This window comes from Diabrotica virgifera, chromosome 2 (assembly GCF_917563875.1).
Source record: "Diabrotica virgifera virgifera chromosome 2, PGI_DIABVI_V3a".
NCBI classification, from domain to species: domain Eukaryota; kingdom Metazoa; phylum Arthropoda; class Insecta; order Coleoptera; family Chrysomelidae; genus Diabrotica; species Diabrotica virgifera.
In genome coordinates, this window is record NC_065444.1 from 90,946,645 (window position 1) to 90,966,607 (window position 19,963).

The 19,963-nt window shown below is 32.7% G+C and overlaps 1 protein-coding gene across 1 annotated transcript; it reads right to left on the bottom strand.

The window, feature by feature from the left end:
* Window positions 1–12,773: 12,773 nt before the first annotated feature.
* Window positions 12,774–13,388, bottom strand: LOC126880751 (uncharacterized). Its single transcript, XM_050644800.1, has one exon. It carries the CDS (start codon window positions 13,386–13,388, stop codon window positions 12,774–12,776), a length of 615 nt encoding a protein of 204 aa, XP_050500757.1.
* Window positions 13,389–19,963: the final 6,575 nt, after the last annotated feature.

Below are 19,963 nucleotides of genomic sequence, written 5' to 3' on the forward strand. Positions count from 1 at the left end.
CGGAGCGGTTTGTGAGAACGGAATATGGAGGAGTAGATATAACTTTGAACTGCAGCATATCTACAAGCAAACGTTTGGTGGAAAAGATATTATCACTATAATTAAGCGAAATCGCCTGCAGTGGGCAGGACATGTAGCCCGAGCCCCTGAATCGAACATGATAAAAAGGATTCTAACAGCTCAACCCGTGGGAATGAGAAGACGGGGTAGACCAAAGTTGAGATGGATGGACGGGGTAACACAAGATGCCGAGAAGATCGGAGTCGGCAACTGGAAAGTGCAGGCAAGGGACAGAACAGAATGGCGTAGAACGCTTGAGAAGGTCGAGGCCCTCTAAGGGCTGTAGCACCATGATGATGATGATGATGAAGGTCTCGTTTTATTCGGTAGATACCTTCTACAGAAAAGCGCATATAAAAAAATCGCATTAAAAAAGACTTTACTTGCATTGAAACAGTGGGGATACGTTCCGTAGTTTTTTAAAATCACATAAAATGGTGGACGTTTGTCCACTAAAAATTGATTGGCTTTGATGTTTTGTTTCTTCATTGGGCCAAATAAAATATTAAAAAGAAATTATATTTACGATATTGACAATGCAAAAATCTCTTCTAATGGAATATAAAACTTACGACACTTACTTAAATGTTTTAATCCAGAAATCAAAATGTGCTGTTTATTATATTGCAACTTGAAATCAGCAACATTTAAACTCTTAAAATACTTAAACATGTTTTAATTTCAGAACAATTACAGGATATACCTTTCAATGCCAAACTCAGATTGATGTTATAGCTACATGCTACTTCATGTAACAAGTGGAATCCCCGAATTGCAAACCCTCAGGTTACTGACATCTGAATGGGAATAGTTAATATTAATTATAATAGTGTTGTTAAAAATAGAAATTTTTGGAATAAATACAAACCGCACAACTTTAAAATCGCATTAAAGTAATCCGCATAAAAAGAGACCTTACTGTACATGAAAACAAACGTAACTTTTCAGCAATTAGAATAAATACAGATTCAATAATAATAACCCAACAAATACAAAATTTTCTTTTGTCTCCACATAAACTGCAATCTAGAAACTCCTGTCTCTTTCGTAAAAATCCTGTTTTTTTTTCATTACCTAAATCAGTAATAAATCCACAAGGAAAAAGTTTTTCTGTAGTTGGCTGTATACCATATAATACAAAAAACAGTAAAATCCTGTATAAAAGGTATATTTAAAATCCCTCAAAAGGGCCACATCAAAATCACATAACTAGTTTTCGACTGGTTTACCAGTCATCATCAGTGCTTACGTGCAATGTACATGCTAGCCACCAAGATATTATTTAACAAAAATATGTGGGTCAAAGCCCAGTAAAAGTAGTCCGTCAAGGAAACATTGGTTTAAAATGCTACATTAAGCGTGGATGTTGCCGTCATACTTTAAACATGTGAACAAGTCAAATCCATAGCTCAGATGTTACCTGGGGCAGATTAGCAAATATTTTAAACATCCACGCTTAATGTAGCATTTTAAACCAATGTTTCCTTGACGGACTACTTTTACTGGGCTTGGACCCACATATTTTTGTTAAATAATATCTTGGTGGTTAGCATGTACATTGCACGTAAGCACTGGTGATGACTGGTAAACCAGTCGAAAACTAGTTATGTGATTTTGATGTGGCCCTTTTGAGGGATTTTGAAATGTACCTTTTATACAGGATTTTACTGTTTTTTTTTTAAATCAGTTACATGTTATTAATATTGACAAATTTTGAAATATTTGAAATATCTTGAGGATGAATTGTTGCAACAAGTCGCTGTGCAAATTTGTAATAACTACTATATGCTTTTAAAAAATTTATTTAATTCAAATTTTGGTAAAACCCTTCCAAAAATTCGCATTCCAATGTATCCATTAATTTTAATTTTATTTTACTTACTTTAATTATTATATCAAATTGGACGCAAGACCCTCAAGATAGAGATATGAGGAAAAATTTACGGGAGGCCTACGTTCAGCAGTGCACAAATATAGGCTAATTGATGAATTATCATACAACTGGCAACGCAGGAGGTTATTTGAAACAGTGACAAATTCGATCGGAAACATAAGGGTTTCAATCGAGAAGTAGGAGGATATTATGATTTTGATCTCTATATTGGCACCATGCAAGTTCGGAAGAGCGACATCTGGTTTCATAGCCCAAAAAAGAATAAGAAGAAAAAGTGAAATTAAGGTTATGTTATCAAAAGGTAAACATTTTTCTACAAGCAAAATATCATTAATTAAATTCACTTTAAAATTGTATATCATATCAATATTGTGGAGCAAATTCCGTTTTTTCAATGACAGTATGTATGAAATATACGTCAATTTGACAATTTCAATTAATAATATAAATTATTTATGAAATATATGTTAAGAAAGTTGCAAGATTTGTCCGCTATACGCACTGAGCTTCGCTGGTGTCGCTCCTGGCGGATTACTAATTCAACTTTCACCGGTAATTTTTAAATTTATTATTTAATTGTTATCGCTTAATATTTACAACGCAAAAAAGTAATTAAATTGTAATCGATTTTTTTAAGATTTTGCTAATCATTTTGACGTTCTATTGATAAAATATGAATTTCTTACTTCGGATACTTTCACAATTATCGTGTAGATGGCGCAGATTAATTTATAATTACATATTACGGAACATTAAAAAAACTTAAATTCAGCATTTAAAACGTAAGTATATTTAAGGTAAACATATAAAGCACAGCTTTGACCAACTAATATTTTTTATAATTAATGTTTTTAATTTTAATTTTAAATTAATCACTTTGACATTTATGTCAAATTTCCGGTAAACGTTTACAGACTTGCCACTACTGGCGTTCGCGAATTTGTAAATATCCCCTCTACGTACGAGCTCACAGCGTATACGCGTACGATTGTTTATCGTATCCCCTCCAAGTACTTGCACACAGTACATGTGTATACATATTTGTTCGTCAATTTGTAATCTCCACCTTAAAATGTTTCCCTGTTAAGTTATCTGTTTGTACATTTGAAGACTTAAAACCGTCTACACACGCTCTGGCAAAGTTAGACTGTTAGAGCGTGTGTAGGCTTGTCGCACGACAAAAATGAATAATCCTGACGTCAGGCTAACTGATTTTGTCGGGTGGTCCTGTTGTTCCAACATCCTGACAAATTTATTGTGTCAGGACGTGTGTAGCGTTGTTGGCCTGATCTATGACTCAGTAATTGTTAATAGTCTATACGGATTGCTTTTGTAAAGCGGTGGACACAAATTACGTGTTAACTATGCTAAGGTCTATAGCAGTGTTTTTCAATCTGTGGGTGGCGACCCCCAGGGGGGTCGCCAACTGAAAGAAAAAGTTAAGGTTCTTAAAACACAATTTTAGTGGGAAGGATATGCTTGTTTGTTTTTCAAAAGTTTATCAAATTGTGGTACTATTTTTTAAAGGTTACTAATCAAATCATTTTTTAATTGCAGTATATTTCTCTTTTTAGTTTTAATATCTACCATTGAAGAAAATGTCAATTGACACAAGTATGGAGTGGCGAATTGTACTAATAATTTAAGAGCTTCCCTTGTCAGCTCTGGATATTTGTGTTTTATTTTTATCCAAAATACTATATACTCGACACTTTGCGAATAAAATTACATTTTAAGCATGCCATCAGCAGCTAAATCTAGAAGACATTCTCTCATTTTTTTATTGACACCAGTCAGATCTATTGATGTGTCCAACAAAGGGTTTAGAATCCATCTACGCCTATTGTCAGCTTCAGAGTGCAACTCTGAAAAGTATGTCAAAAGTTGCTCTTGTAAACTATGCAAGCTCTGTATAATACAAGGAATGTGAGCCGATACTGCAAAACTTGGTCTGTTGCATTATCTTCATCAATCTTCTGAACACATGGAAAAGACTCAAACATTTTGTTTTGCAGAGAGGTTGACCACAAACGAAATTTTGCGTGAAATGCTTTTACTTTAAAATATTCTCTTCTCTTCCTTGAAGGTTCTTGTTCAAATTGTGAAGGTGGCTAAAAAAATCTGCCAAAATGCTAATTTCAAGAGCCAATAGGGTCAGAACCGTAGGCATATTTAGATTTTACATCTTGTAAGAACATTAACAATTCAGCTCTTAGTTCCAGATCTCGTGTCAATACCTTTCTCTTGGATAGCCAACTGACCTCTGTGTGATAAAGTACGTTTTGACGAAGCGAGTCCATATCTTCACAAATGATTCTGAATAGCCGGATTTGCAAAGCTTTAACTTTGATAGAATTTACAATTTTTATTACCTCCTTGAGCACGTTATTTATATCAGAAGGTACTACATTAGAGCCTGTCGATGAAGAAAACAGTGTGTCCAGGATAAGTTTGGCATTATCCATTTTATTTTGCAATGAGTCCGCCCTTTTTGCCATTCATAGCTTTAACGCCATCGCTACAAATAGCAATATATTTTCCCCAATCAATATTGTAGTTGCAAGTGCTTTCTAAATATAAATCGTCAAACACTGGTCAGTAGTGTTTGCAGGAAGTGCTTTGCAAAATAAAAAAAAAATGTTGGCTGTTCTTTAATTTTTGACCGGCGTGAATAAAAAATAAATGTACCAAAATTAAAAAAAATATTACCTAACGTATGTTGTTTTTAATCAAATTAATGTTTGGCTTTGTATGACACCAGAGGGTCGTCAGAATATTTCAACCTGTAAAGGGGTCGCAAAATAAAAAAGATTGAAAAGCATTGGTCTATAGCAGGGATGGGCAAAGTGCGGCCCGCGGGCCGCATGCGGCCCTTTATAATTTTTTTTGCGGCCCGCGGAAAAAATAAATTATTTTCAAAAAATGAATAACCATTTTCAATTTTTGATTTACATGTTTACTCTGATTGGAGTACGAAGGGAACCATTCTCGTTGGAACTTTACCGCACTGAGCAGATGGGACGTTAATTATAAATTGTAAAATTCCCTCATCTTCCTTAGTCTCAGCATCCGTATGGCTTGCAAACTGTAGAAGCCTCGGAGGTGTAACCAGAGAAGGTTCCCATTGTTTTCAGTCTGGTGGGATGTAGAGTAGCATTATGTTATTTTATATGCCATTAGAGTGAAAACTTGGTCTTTTAAATTATTTTCATTTAAAGATTTTTTAAAATTATTGCTAATATTAATAAATATACATAGATAATGCAGCTAATTAGTTAACACTTTCGCGGCGGGTGATTTTTCCGCAAATTTTCAACATAACGCGGGCAATTATTTGGGTTTCCGGCACAGAATTTTGTCGTATTCCCTAGGGAGGAAAAGTACGACTTTGCTCCCTACAATCAGGTCAGGAAACGTATACTTTCGGTAGAGGTAGGTGGAAAAATAGTAAATTGAATAAGATGCCACAAGGAAATAGCTTCAGAACAATATTAGTGAAAAAAGAAATAGGTTCATAGATAAACTGAAAATAGATAAATATCTACTCATATATTTGTGGGAAATAGCATGCTTAAATAAGTAAGAATGTTATTTAGGCGAGAGAGGTATGGTTCGAAAATTTTGAAAATTTCGAATATTTTATTATTTTAAAAGAAAGTATATAGCTTCGGGAATAGTCTCTGAAAATTCCAGTTGGACCGAAGGAAAATTACCGCATGTTTGATATCCCTACCTTCGACTCGCTTTGCAGCAGCTTCGCGCCAGCGCGCTTGAGCGTACTGAGAAACGTTCAACAGGTGTTCCCCTTCTCCTTCTCTTTTGTAAATTACTCCGCGATTCAAAAATATATTCCGATGTGCATTAGTTTACCATTTGACATACAAAAAAAGAAATCAAAAATAAAAATTTTAAAAACCTTAAACGCATTTTTCTCAAAAATCCGCAAAAACTCTCTCAAAACTTGCAATGTCCACCGCCTCAAAAGCGGTGGACATTGTAACTCAAAAGCTACTTAACAGATCGACCTGAAATTTTTCATAGATTTTCTTTAGATATTTCGTGAGGTAAATCTGTCGAGATATTTTTTGTTTTTGGCTAATTTTTTGTTTAAAATAATTATCTCGATTTTCACCCTTTTTTACAAAAAAACTTCGTTATTTTGACTTATAACCTTTTGACTTATGATCAAAACTGGATAATATTAAAATCTCAAAAATCGTTAAAACTAAAAAACTCGGGAGCATTACCTCAAGAAACTCATGCTAATGAATCATTTTTGAATTTCTTTTTCATGTGATCCCATTACTGAGTTCTCATGTTTACTGCAAAATCTTCTTTTTTGAGGTGTCTGTAAAAATTTGCCACAGTTGGCTTATTTTTCAATATGAAGTCTTAAATTGTTCTTAATGCCATTTTGTTTGTTTGTTTTGTTTTCAAACAAGATTAAAAAAAGGTGCTTGAAATGTTAATTTCAAACCATGCCCCCTCTTACGCAAAATTAGTAAAAAGGTAAAAATCCGAACATGTTAAGGTAACAAATATTGCGGCAGTGGCGGATCCAGAGGGGATCACGGGGTCACGACCCCCTCCCCCCCAACGTTAATAAATATTAATTTCAATAACTCTAAAACAAAGAAAAACCGAGAGCTGTCAAACAAAAAAAATTAGGCCCATCCAAAATAGTTGAAAACCCACTTATCCTAGGGGTGGTAAGACTAGTGGCCTTGCATCAGAGAAAAGTAATTCAATCATCCTCAAGATCCATGACTCCCCCTCCCCCCAAAAAAATTCTGGATCCACCACTGTATTGCGGCCCTCGGTAATAGACAAAAACCTTTTGTGGCCCTTTCTAAAAAAAGTTTGCCCACCCCTGGTCTATAGTATAGAATACATAATTTACTACTTGGTGCTGTATATTTTGACATGTTGCATTTCTCTACTAAAAATTATTACGTTATAAATTTAAAAATGGGGAAACACATTAGGTTTAGAAAAAATGTAAGTAAAATGATAATTTTATGTAATATGTGTATACTATTTAGCAGAAATTAACTTAACTATTATTAACTTAACTATTAATTGTCTATTTATACACAAATGACGTGTTATCTATGAGAATTTACTTTGGAGCTATATATTTTAAAACGTTGAACTTTTTGTACTCCCAATTGTGACGTTAGAAATTAAAAAATACGGTTTGTACACATTATGTTTAGAAAAAATGTAAGTAAAATAATAATTTTACGTTTTGTCAGATACTTTTATCAGGACGTGTGTAGAGTAGAGTCGACCCCGACAAAAATAGTCGGGGAATTTTGTCGTGTCAGGAGACCTAACGTTGTCAGTCCTGACTTTATCAGAGCGTCATAGACGCAACATTCAATAATTGTCTTGCCACATCCCTTTGGCTTGCTCTATTTTCCAGTAGTAACAATCTGAACATACTTTCGATATTTTTTCGTTATTAAGCGATAATTTTGATCGTTATTAAGCAATACAATTCACTATAAGGATGTCAATGTAACAGGGTAACAGTAAGATATCTCAGAAACTCTTTAGAACACTACTACTCTGGGCTAATTAGCAAAATACAAGGAAAAGTTATTTACCGTTAATTTTATTGCTGGAATCGAATCTTATTATTGTATGTATTAATAATATAGATATGCAAAGTCCGCAGATAGTGTGCTACTTTCTTTATAAACAAAATGGCGCCCGAAAATCGTGTTTTTTTCAATTTTTGCTCTATAACTCCAAAGATTTTAACTTTAGACCAAAAATACTCAAATAAAAATTCACCGCAATTAAATTCTGCATAGAGACGTGTTTTTTTCAAATTACTTCGACGAAAACTTTCCCCGGAAAAAGCGGGTTTTTCCAACAAAATCTTTAATTTTCAACTAAACTCTTAGATAAGTAGTTGTTAATAAATAATTAAATAACTTGTTAATTTAAAAGCACTTTCCGTATATATTATAATTCCAGAAGTCTATGGAAATTGAATTAACAGTTTAGCAACAATTAAAATGTTAATTAAAAATTTACGGTCGCTATAATAACGACAATAATTAGGATGCATAAGAATAACTACAATTTTTTCATAAAAAGACACTACACCTATCTAATGTACTTTAGAGAATTGAAATTGGACTATTTAAGCGGCCTCAGGAATATTTTAAAATTATAAACAATTTTTTGGTTTATAAACAAATAGAATATCTCGGGAAATATTAAACTAAATTAAATTGTGAAAACGGTGTTCGAAAGACAGCGGCAGGACGATTCTTTCAAAAGAAAAAACGTTTAATTATGACGAGTGGTTCCTGAGCTATAACCGGTCAAATTTGACCGGAATTTACGGCAAAGATATAAACAATAGCATCATAATTTTCAAACCATCACCTTTTAATTTTTGTCCTCTTTCTCCACACCATGTTTCATATCTTTAAGATCCTCATAACATATATTATTATAATAAAAACTATCAATAATACGTGTGAAAATTGCCAAAAATAGCAAAATTCCAATCAAAAATTAGGTTGGAGAAAATGTAACCCTCAAAGTTCAAAATCGGTACACGTTAACAAAATGAATTTTCTCGGCTTCCCATGGAGCAATTTCCTTAATTCTTTTTTTGTTCCCTAATAACTCGAGTAGTCTTACACTTATCGAACTAACGCATTATTAAATGTCAAAATTGTTTTTGTTTTGTTATAATAGATTAATTTATTTATAAGAACAGAAAATTACATATTTTTTCCAGTTGCAGGCTTTTTTTTAGATAAACTTACTACAAGTGTACCTTTTAAAGTTAAAAACTTAAATATTCGCATTTGAAAGCTGTATAATTATTTAAACAATTTTTATTTAAACAAATTAAAATATTGTGTTATAATAAATAAATTAATTTATTATAACAAAACAAAAGCAAGTTTGACATTTAACAATGCGTTAGTTCGATGGCTCTACTCGAGTTACTTGGGAACAAAAAAAGAATGAAGGAAATTGCTCCATGGGAAGCCGAGAAAATGCATTTTTTTTAACGTATACCGATTTTGAACTTTGAGGGTTACATTTTCTCCAACCTAATTTTTGATTGGAATTTTGCTATTTTTGGCAATTTTCACACGTATTATCGATAGTTTTTATTATAATAATATATGTTATGAGGATTAAAATGGGTGTGGAGAAAGAGGATAAAAATAAAAAGGTGATGGTTTGAAAATTAGGATCCTATTGTTTATATCTTTGCCGTAAATTCCGGTCAACTTTGACCGCTCGTAACTCAGGAAGCACTCGTCATAATTAAACGTTTTTTCTTTTAAAAGAAGCGTCCTGCCGCTGTCTTTCGAGTACCGTTTTCAAAATTTAATTTAGTTTAATATTTCCCGAGCTATCCTATTTGGTTAAAAGCCAAAAAATTGTTTATAATTTTAAAATATTCCTGAGGCCGCTTTAATAGTCCAATTTCAATTCTGTAAAGTACATTAGATAGGTATAGTGTCTTTTTGTGAAAAAATCATAGTTATTCTTATGCATCATAATTATTGTCGTTATTATAGTGACCGTAATTGTTTAATTAACATTTCAATTGTTGCTAAACTGTTCATTCAACTTCCATTGGCTTCTGGAATTATAATATATACGGAAAGGGCTTTTACGTTACCAAGTTATTTAATTATTGATTAACAACTACTTATCTAAAAGTTTAGTTGAAAATTAAAGATTTTGTTGGAAAAAACACGTCTCTATGAAGAATTTAATTGCGGTGAATTTTTATTTGAGTGTTTTTGGTCTAAAGTTAAAATCTTTGGAGTTATAGAGCAAAAATTGAAAAAAACACGATTTTCGGGCGCCATTTTGTTTATAAAAAAAGTAGCACACTATCTGCGGACTTTGCATATCTATATTATAAATATATACAATTATAAGATTCGATTCCAGCAATAAAATTGCTGGTAAATAACTTTTCCCAAAAATGGCCTATTCTCCGATAATCAGCCCAGACTATACAATTGTCCACACTGTTCTAAAAATAATGAATTTCGGGAAACTTCGTTGATTCGTTCGTAAATCATAAATTCTGAGAATTTTATGGTTTAATATGTTTTACGAATTTGCTTATTCTCTTTGTATAGTTATTTAGTTCCCACGTATATCCTTTTTATAGAGATTAATGCTCTATAATATGATCCACCGTTTACTATTACTTCTTTTTATATGTGTAAAATTTAATAATCATTTTCCCAAATGGCGTATTTTGTAGTTACGTATTTGATAAAATATTCCGTAGCTCTGCAACACATCTGCTCAAGCTCTAAAAGGTATTTATATCCCATAATCTCATACATAACACGTGAAACGTGTATAATAGAGAACGATCGTTAGTTCGTAGATCGGAGGTATTTTTAGAAATTTATAGAGACTGCAGTCACTTGGGACCTAATTGGAGAGGTACATTATTTGGAAATTTAGTGAAATCGTGGGTCTTTAAGAATAGACATCAAAATAAACGGAGATAGTATTTAAATTAATTATGGGAAAGGAAAATATAGTCACTAATGGACAAAATATCCGGACATGGTTTATAGACTTGTATATTTAATAATATGATTGATAGCCATGACGATTGCCAACCTCCGTCGCGAAGATGGCACGTAAAGAAAAATATATTTAACAACAAAAGCGGGAAAAGACACAACCATGGATGATGAATGAGATTCTGGACTTATTGAACGAATTTCGACTTATTAGAAATCGATAGGATAAAAATAAAATAATGAATCGCACAATAAAGGCATTAATAGGTGTTTCTAATAAGATAACTTTTACTTTAGATTGACTTCTTCATCTTGTTCTACTCCTTAACTTGCCAGGTTTCGAAGTAAAAACTAATCAAACTGGGTTAGCTGCAACTGAATAATAGAAACTCAGTCAAATATCGCTCTTTTTACAATTTTTCCAACTTTTTATTACTTTTCTACTGACACTGACCATTATCAATTTTTTATATAAATAGCTAAATAGCAGAGACCTAAATACTAACTTAACAAATCGTAGATAGCCGACTGAAAAAACCACCTGATTTGACTTCTTCACTAACTAATTTTCTAATTGTTATTAGTCCAAAGAAATGGTTTAAACATACTGAAACATTCTCCCTCTCTAAGATTAATTACTCTTAAAGAAATTTACAACCAAATGAATGAAAATAATGAAATTATTGAAATTTAAATAATTATTTAAATTTTCAATCTTCTTGATTGATTTTCATCCAAAATGGGTGGAAAATTGACTTAATCTGGAACTCTATCGCACTTTCTTAGTCTTCCTTCCACGACGATGACTCCGTTTTCATTCAAGAATGGAATAAATTGATAAAGCTTACTTTCAGTGGAGACGGTTCCTTTCTGGAGCAACTGTTTTATTTCTTCAGCAAAACAATTCAGTTGAACTTGTTTCACCCAAAATAGCTGAGCTCGTTTCACATTGAAACGAGCCTCAAGTTGGGCGCCAGTGAAACGAGTAAGCGAGGACTACCCCAGCTAATTGAAATAATATTCGAAAATATTACCTCAATCATCCAAGATAGCCATCGCTACACCCTCAGCTTAGCTCAGTCACTCAGGTGTGTGTTCGTCTTTTCCTAACCTTAGAAATGAACTCTGAAAATTTAGAATGGAAGCAAACAAAACAATAGTTTTAACTAATCCTATTTATTGTTAATAAAGATATAATAAAAATATGACTTAGTAAATTGCATTAACAAATATATCCAAATTCTTCCAAAAACTAACAATTCTGGATTATACTTATGGCTTTTGGTAGCTGATAGTAACTTCTTGATGTCGTATGGTACTGCTGCTGGTTCTGCAACGGGCTCTGGCGACGTGGATGTTCTGGGTCACCAGGCCTACAGGTGTTGATTGGTTGCAGTCTAGGTGGAATTCATTGCAGTCTGGATGATTTTGTCCTCGTTGTTGTATCGCCGGCGATTGAGGGTTGTTGAAGCTCCCAGAGGGAGGACTGATCTTATTCCCAAAAACTATAAAATAGAGACACATATCAATCATCAAGAAGAAAAACCAACGTGTGCCATCTGTCGTTCTAATCGTCAGAAAGAGTAGCAGATGACAAGAATAAATTAAATGAAATTTAGATGAGGAGAATAGTTAAAATTTTGATTACTCAACGTACATATATATAAATTAAAAAGATAATATATTTAAAACTAAAATATCAGAACACATGGTTTGACATTGGGGTTAGGTTAGATATAAAAAACATTAGAAAGACTGTTAGATGTAGAAATGTAATTACAATATAATATTATTCTTACCCCAAGAGAGATGATTTGATGGAACAAAATGATTTTATCTTCAAATTACATGCCGTTTTAAGGATTAATTTTCCCTTCCATTTTCAATTTCTGTCAGGGAGTAGGGATGAAGTGACACTGTCATTAAAAACGATATTTAAAATGACGACCAAGTAATATGAAGTATCAGGCATGTTCCGTATTAAAAGACAGATATTTACAGAGTAATAATACGGGGTATGTTCAGTATGTTCAGTTGATGATTTAAATAAAAAGAGATATAGTAAATAGAAGATAATAAAAGAGGGTAATAAAAGAGGATAATAAAAGAGGGCGCCAACGAGTTTTTAACGACGAAAACTGGTAAAACAAATAGACGAAAATATTTACTAATGAAATATTAAAGAAAATAAAGTAAAATAATTATTTAAAAATAAAATATATAATAAGATGTGACGTTTGTAACGTTACAACATCAGCAAGGCTCATATTATTACATTCTTAAACTTTTTGAATCTTAAATCGAAAATATCTGATGAAGCTTGCTATTTTCATAATCAGTTTAGTCCATGTTGAATATTTTTTGACATCCGGAACAGGCATTTTCCATAACGGCTCCCTCTCGTGAATGAAGTTGATCATGGCCCGTTTCTCAAGTTGACTGTCATAAGCAGTCAACCAGTACATTATAATTTTTGAATAAGTCCATAGAAAAGAGCTTGCAAAGTTAAGATCTTGTCCAAAAGCTTGTTCCGCATACTCCTTGAACTTGGCTCCATCAACAGAAGTATCGAGTTCCAATCTTAGTATTGGCATTCCTTTGGCTCTTGCTACTTTTCCTTTTCCTGCGATGATTGAAACACTTAAGCTCCCTCTCGTATGATCTCGTACGTAAGCCATTGCCGCAAATGCTTCTTTGCTAGCATTACAAAAGATGTGAAGTTGGAATTCCTTACTTAAATCCACATCGTAGAATCTTGGAATCTCAGGAATTATTCGAAACTCTTCCTGGAAGCGGATGCCAATAACGTCTGGTACTTGATCTTCCCAGTCTATTTTGAATTTCCAACATAGCTTCACGATGATTAGTCCTTTGACTTTCAATGGGAACCTCATCAGAACAGCAGCAAGTTGTTGATCCGGTCCGGTGTGAACGGAATCATTAAATGACTGTGCTTTACTTCTTCAAGCTGCATCAAAGACAAGTCTTGGCTTTTTACTTGGGTGAAAGGCAAAAAAATCAGGTAGGTACCATCGCTTGTCTTCTGTTTCGTTAGGGTCTACTTTTACTTTTTGGAGAAATTCAGCTAAGATATATTCTTCGAAATTGGTTGTGTATAACTTAGCAAGAGCTGGATCCTTATCGGCTTGTTAGCCTGTTTCCCAACTCCCTTCTTTCTTAATCGTCGTTTCTTCCAAACTCTTCAAAGCTTGCACGTCTTCTTCATCTTCATCGTCTGTATTTGTAGCTACTGATCCCTAACTGCAGTGCATATGAGCAGCTGGTGGGGCTGAAGGAGGTTGAAATTTTGATTTATCTTGAAGGATGGCTTCACCGTCATTGTTACATCTTATATACTGCTCTTCGGCGATTGATTATCGAATGGCTTCAGCTTTTTTTCTTTTTAAGCTCTTCAAGATTCTTAAGCCTTTTTTCTTGAACTAAACTTAACGATTGAAGGCCTTGTAGTTTTAGCTGAAGGTGCCTCAATGTCTTCTTACTTTTTTGCAGGTTTATTTGTACATTGATTAGCTTCTCAGCATCAACTACACTCAGGTCTTCTGGAGAGATCTCTTTCAGAGTTGAAAAGTCCTCAGAGTTTTGTTCAACCTTTTCTTCTTCTTCTATGATTTTAAATTGTAATTCAGCAATCTTTTCTTCTGTCTCGAAGAGTTTGTTTCTTGAGGCATATTCTTTTTCAAGATCGATTATGGACTGGTTACTCCTTGTTGAGTATACTGATGAAGCTCGTGACAATGAGCTTCTTCGGCTTGAATTGACTTTTGGTTGTCTTACTCTCACTGGAGTTGGGGCATCTATTGGATTTCCAAACTCGTTGTATGTCATTCTTGGAGGGGGTCTTGATATAAGCTTACTTTTGTTTCGAACAAGATAACTTTTACTTTAGATTGACTTCCTGTTCTATTCCTTAATTTGCCAGGTTTCGAAGTAAAAATCAATAAAATTAGGTTAGCTGCAACTAATTAATGGAAACTCAGTCAAATTTCGTTCTTTTTACAATTTTTCCAACGTTTTATTACTTTTTCTACTGACAGTGACAATTATAAATTTTTTATATAAATAGCTAAATAGGAGAGACTTAAATACTAACTTAACAAATCGTAGATAGCCGACTGAAAAAACTACCTGATTTGACTTCTTCACTAACTAATTTTCTAATTGTTATTAGTCCAAAGAAATGGTTTAAACATACTGAAACAATAGGACAATAGAAGAAGCTAGAGAAATGGATTCAAGGATAATTCAACGAATCAGAAAAAGTTCATCAACTGCACGATTTAGTTAACTTTCATAAACATAATAACCGGTTCCTACAGAAAAACACATTTACCATCTTTTACCAACCAGAAGGTAACTTATATAGGAGGTTAAAACTTTAGAACATAATCCAACTTAATTAGGAATAAAAATGGCGGATGAGTGGTAGATAATAGATGAACTACAATGTTTGTTAATTTACGTCAAAGTGCCCTACAGACAATTTGGCAAACGAAAAGACGACTTGACAACTGCCATTTTAGATTAGCTACGTGTTGACACTTTGCAGCCGCCATGTTGGATTTGCCACGTGTTTATACCTGGCAGTTTCTAAAATACTATTATATATCTCTTCTAAATTTTCGGATTATTGTGGAAGTAGCGGATACAATTATAATTTTGACTTTTATACTGGCAAAACAATCACTAAAATGATCGCGAATATTTGACCTTACGATCAAGAGTAGTATAGCCCAAGTAACCAATATGGTGAAGCGGATCAGATTTTGACAGTTTTACTTGTAGCTAGAGCCCAATCAATAATTATTTACTTACACCATGATAATGTATTCATAACAAATGAGAAAATTATTTTTTCTATGGATGCTATACAATATGCAACTTCTCTCACTACTTACATACATTCAAAACGAACAATTCCTCATGCAGTGAGAAAAGTCTGCCATTTCAGTGAGAAATATTTTTTCTCACGGGTTCTCCTACGGTCTTCCATACTATGATCGCAGTTTCCATGGTAACATGCACAATACAAAAGTATATTGTACAACAAGAGAGAAAAAAGACATATTTCTCACTCGCATCGTACCTCGGCTCGCGCCGCAAATCAAGCGAGGGAGAAATATGTCGTTTTCTCACGTGTTGTACACTGTACTTTTTCTATGGATGCATTTTTGCAAAGAGTTCAAACTTCAAAATTAAATAATTTAGGTGCTTTTATGTAGATTATATGCCAAAATTAAAATAAAATACATATTATACAAATATTAGGTATTTAATATTCTTAATATTTATACTTATACTTTTATTTATTTAAAATTATAGTAACCAGTTATATTTGAACAGTTTTGAAAGGTAATTCCTGGTAAGTTTTGATTTGACACATTTTATTTGACAAACATATTTGTGTTTGTATTGTGCATGTTACCATGGAAACCGCGATTCTACGTATGGAACCCGCGAGAAAAAATATTTCTCACTGCAATGGTCGACTTTTCTCACAGCCTGAGAAATTGTTCGTTTTGAATGTATGTAAGTAGTGAGAGAAGTTGCACATTGTATAGCATCCATAGAAAAACACAATTATTAATGTTGTCAAATAAATGTGTTAAATCAAAACTTACCAGGAATTACCTTTCAAAATTGTTCAAAAATAACTGTTAATTAGAATTTAAAAAAATAAAGTATGTAAATTTTAAAAATATTAAATACTTACATGTATATGTATTTTATTTTAATTTATGCATATAATATACCTAAAAGTACCTAAATTATTTAATTTTAAAGTTTGAACTCTTGACAAAACCGCATCCATAGAAAAAGTACAGTGTACAACACATGAGAAAATGACATATTTCTCCCTCGCTTGATTTGCGGCCCTCGCCTCGTGCCAACAAACTTCTGCGCTCGTGATAAATATGTCTTTTTCTCACTTGTTGTACAATATACTATATTGTACAAAATAAAAATATTTTGTAAAAATAAATTTTACAAAATTTTATGAGTTTAGTATACACTCCCACTATTACCAATAATTCTCCTTTTTGTGTCAAAATGTCCTTTGCGAATTTGTGTCCTTTTTGTGAATGTGTCAAAATAAATCTCGGCTGAGCGAATTCAGTACATATCTTTATTTTTTCTTAGGTACCTAAATATATACCATTATAGAAAGACAGAATATTCTATGTGCTAAAATTAATGTTTTAATTTTAGCCACCATTTTTATAGACTTCTATAAACTCTTCCTTCTCCCTATAGGACAGTGTTTCCCAACTTTTTTTGAGTCATGCCCCACCTTAGCCTTTCTAAAATTCTTATGCCCCCTATGTAACGTATATAATTTTTAATAAAAAAAAGGGTTAGTTCACTTACGAAACTTAAATGATAGGTTTTAGAAAAAAATCACTAGGAAATTGTTAACAAAACCGCCAGTAAATTTTCAAACCATAGTCAAAGTCATATAATGAAAAACTCAAATTCAAATAAATTTTTTTTTGCAATATTTTTCTATAATTTATTATTTTAATTTAGTGAGATTCTTGCGCTTAATTCTTGCTACTTGCTTCACAGAGATTTTATAATAGGTTTCAAGTTGGCTAGCTTCATCCTTAAGTCTCCACTTTTTGTTATATCCAGCTGATTTCTTTTTTTTTCAAAAATCATTCATAGCACTAAATCCACATTTAACTAGAAATATGAACAGCTTTCTTGCATATTTGGTTGAATTTGGGTATTTGATTTATATTTCCTCAGGAACCATGCCATCGCTGCTTTTGAAACCCACTAACATTGGCTGCACCATCCATGTTTGAACATAAATTTGTTTTTAATCAGAAAATCATTATTTTAAATCAGCCGATAGAATATTCAGATGATTGACAGTAATAAGTAAAGCGGTAGTCATTTTTGGAGCCATTGAAACTGTTCAAAGTTTTTGTTGTTAATATATTTCTGACATAACTCGATATTGGTAATGAAACAAAATACATATATTTGCTTTGCATCGACAAGATTTTTATTTGTTTCTTGAAGTTGCTTACTTAATAAATATAGTTTTTCAAAAATTTGGCCTAAATAACTCATACATGCTTTACCATCGACTGTTAACGATACTTCATTTCAGGTTTGTTGCTTAAGAAATCACTAACGGTATCAAACAGTTCCATAAATCTTTTCAATCACTTTCCTTCAGACAGCCCTCTTTCATCAGTATGAAGTAAGAGTCTCACGTGGCCTTCATTTTGTTCTTCAGAAAATAGCTTGAAAAGACGCTCATATTAATTTGACATTAGATTTAATAGTATTAACACACTTTATTACAGAATGTATTACTTCATTTAGAACAGGCGATATATTTTTAGCTACCAAGTTTTCCCTAAGTATAACACAATGCACAAGAATCGTTTCTGGATTCGCATCTTTCATCAATTTTAAGCAGGCCATTTTTTTGTCCATCATATTAGGAACACCATTATCAGCACAAGATATAAGTTATCAATACTGCCTCAGCACTGTCCCTCAAAGTTGATTTATCCATTTGCACTGAGAAATTTCTTGTTTTCAATTTTTCAACAAGTTGTTTTTCAATACCTTCACCCATTTCGTCTATTCTTCCGCTAACAATATTATTAGTAAGTGGCATAGCTTTTACATCTTTTTTATTAAAAACCGTTTTAAGAAATGCGTAATTGTCGGTTTTATTAAATTCTCTCCCATAGTATAATTTTTTCCAGTTTTAGCGATGAATAAAGAAATTTAATAACTATTGGCCTCAAGGAAACGATTATTAGTTTTGAAGTAGGAGCGTGAGCAGCAAATAGAGACTTTAATATTCTTCTCAGAAATTTTCTCATTGCATTTAAATGACCCGGAGCGGGAGGGTTAAACCCGTGTTGAGTCATATTCGAATTGCCCCTCCTTAACAATCAAATTGCCCCTGTGAGGCATGGGCCCCACGTTGGGAAACACTGCTATAGGAACTCTTCTATTTTTATAACATCATGTTGAACAAAATGTTTGTAATCTGAATGCAAATCAACAATCTACACTCTATTAACGTAACAATACGTCTTCAAGTTACTTTCTTCTGTTGTTTTTAACGTTAATGTTGTAACTTTATGTAGAAAAACTATTCGCAGAAGCAATGGCAGACTCTAACATGAGTATTAAAATAAACGGCATATTTATACTAACTTTCGCAATAAAACTAAATATCAAAAAAACAAAAACAATGATTACAGGTAAGAATATTTACCCAAATGCAAACATATTGATAGATGGACAAGAAATCGAGCAAGTTAGGCAGTTTAAATACTTGGATTGTCTGCTGATAGTTGGGACCCAAGACTGAAATAAACAAGACAGAAAAGCTGTTTTTAATTTCGACCTGAGATACAAGATGCTAAAGAATTACGTTGAGCCTGTTCTCTTGTACGGAATGGAAGCATGGACGTTAAAGGCCAGATCCATTAACAAACTTGAAGGTTTTAAACATGGTGCCTGCGTCGAATAGTTAGAATATCGTGGAAGGACAGTGTCACAAATCAGAAAGTATTAAGAAGAGCGTGCCTCGTGAATATCCATATTAGGGAAGATATTATGAGAAGTGAACAACGACTTACTTTTCAGCAACTAGTACTAGAAAGAAATATAGAGTATATGCATAGCTGCGTAATATTCACCAATTGACAGGAATCCACAGGTATGAAATGCTTCGCAATGCTGCTAAAAGTAGAATAATTTTTAATCATAATATTTGGCCTGACAAGACCAAGTACAGTGGACCCCTACGTAGAACTGCACGTCTTAGGAACAAGGTATATTTTAATAAAAAAAAAAGAACTGTGAGATATTGACTTTCGCCAATATTGTCAAAACTTGGCATGGATCTTCAAGGGGGATGCATTAAGGGGGTGTAGTATACTTAAAACTAAGGCCAGGTATGTTGCATAAATTAGGAAAAACATTTAAAAACAAATAATTATGTAAAATTAAGATAAAAACAAAATATGGAATAATAAAATAATACTATGGAATCTCTAACGCGAGAATTTTACTGTCATCTTGCATTTGGTTGTCTTTTTAAAGACAGATCACATGCTATGATTTTTTTGCGACGGATATTCTTGAGTTGGGATTGATTTCATGTAATCGAATAAACTATCTTTTAGTAAAATCGTCCCAGGAACGCAACTCATAAATACTGGCCATATCATTTTAAAGGCTTCTACTTTAAAATGTATAATATACGTCTGAATTACCAATATAAATGAGTCAGAATAAATAAATTATTAGAAGAATTTTTTTACTTAGCAACAACATTTTTGTTTAATTTAGTAGTATTTTGTATTTTGACAACGAACCACGATTTGGGCTTCGAAACCTTAGTAAAATTATTTTTTCGATTTGATTGTGGCTTGCTTCTCATCTAAATAGTTAATCATAAAAATGCCAC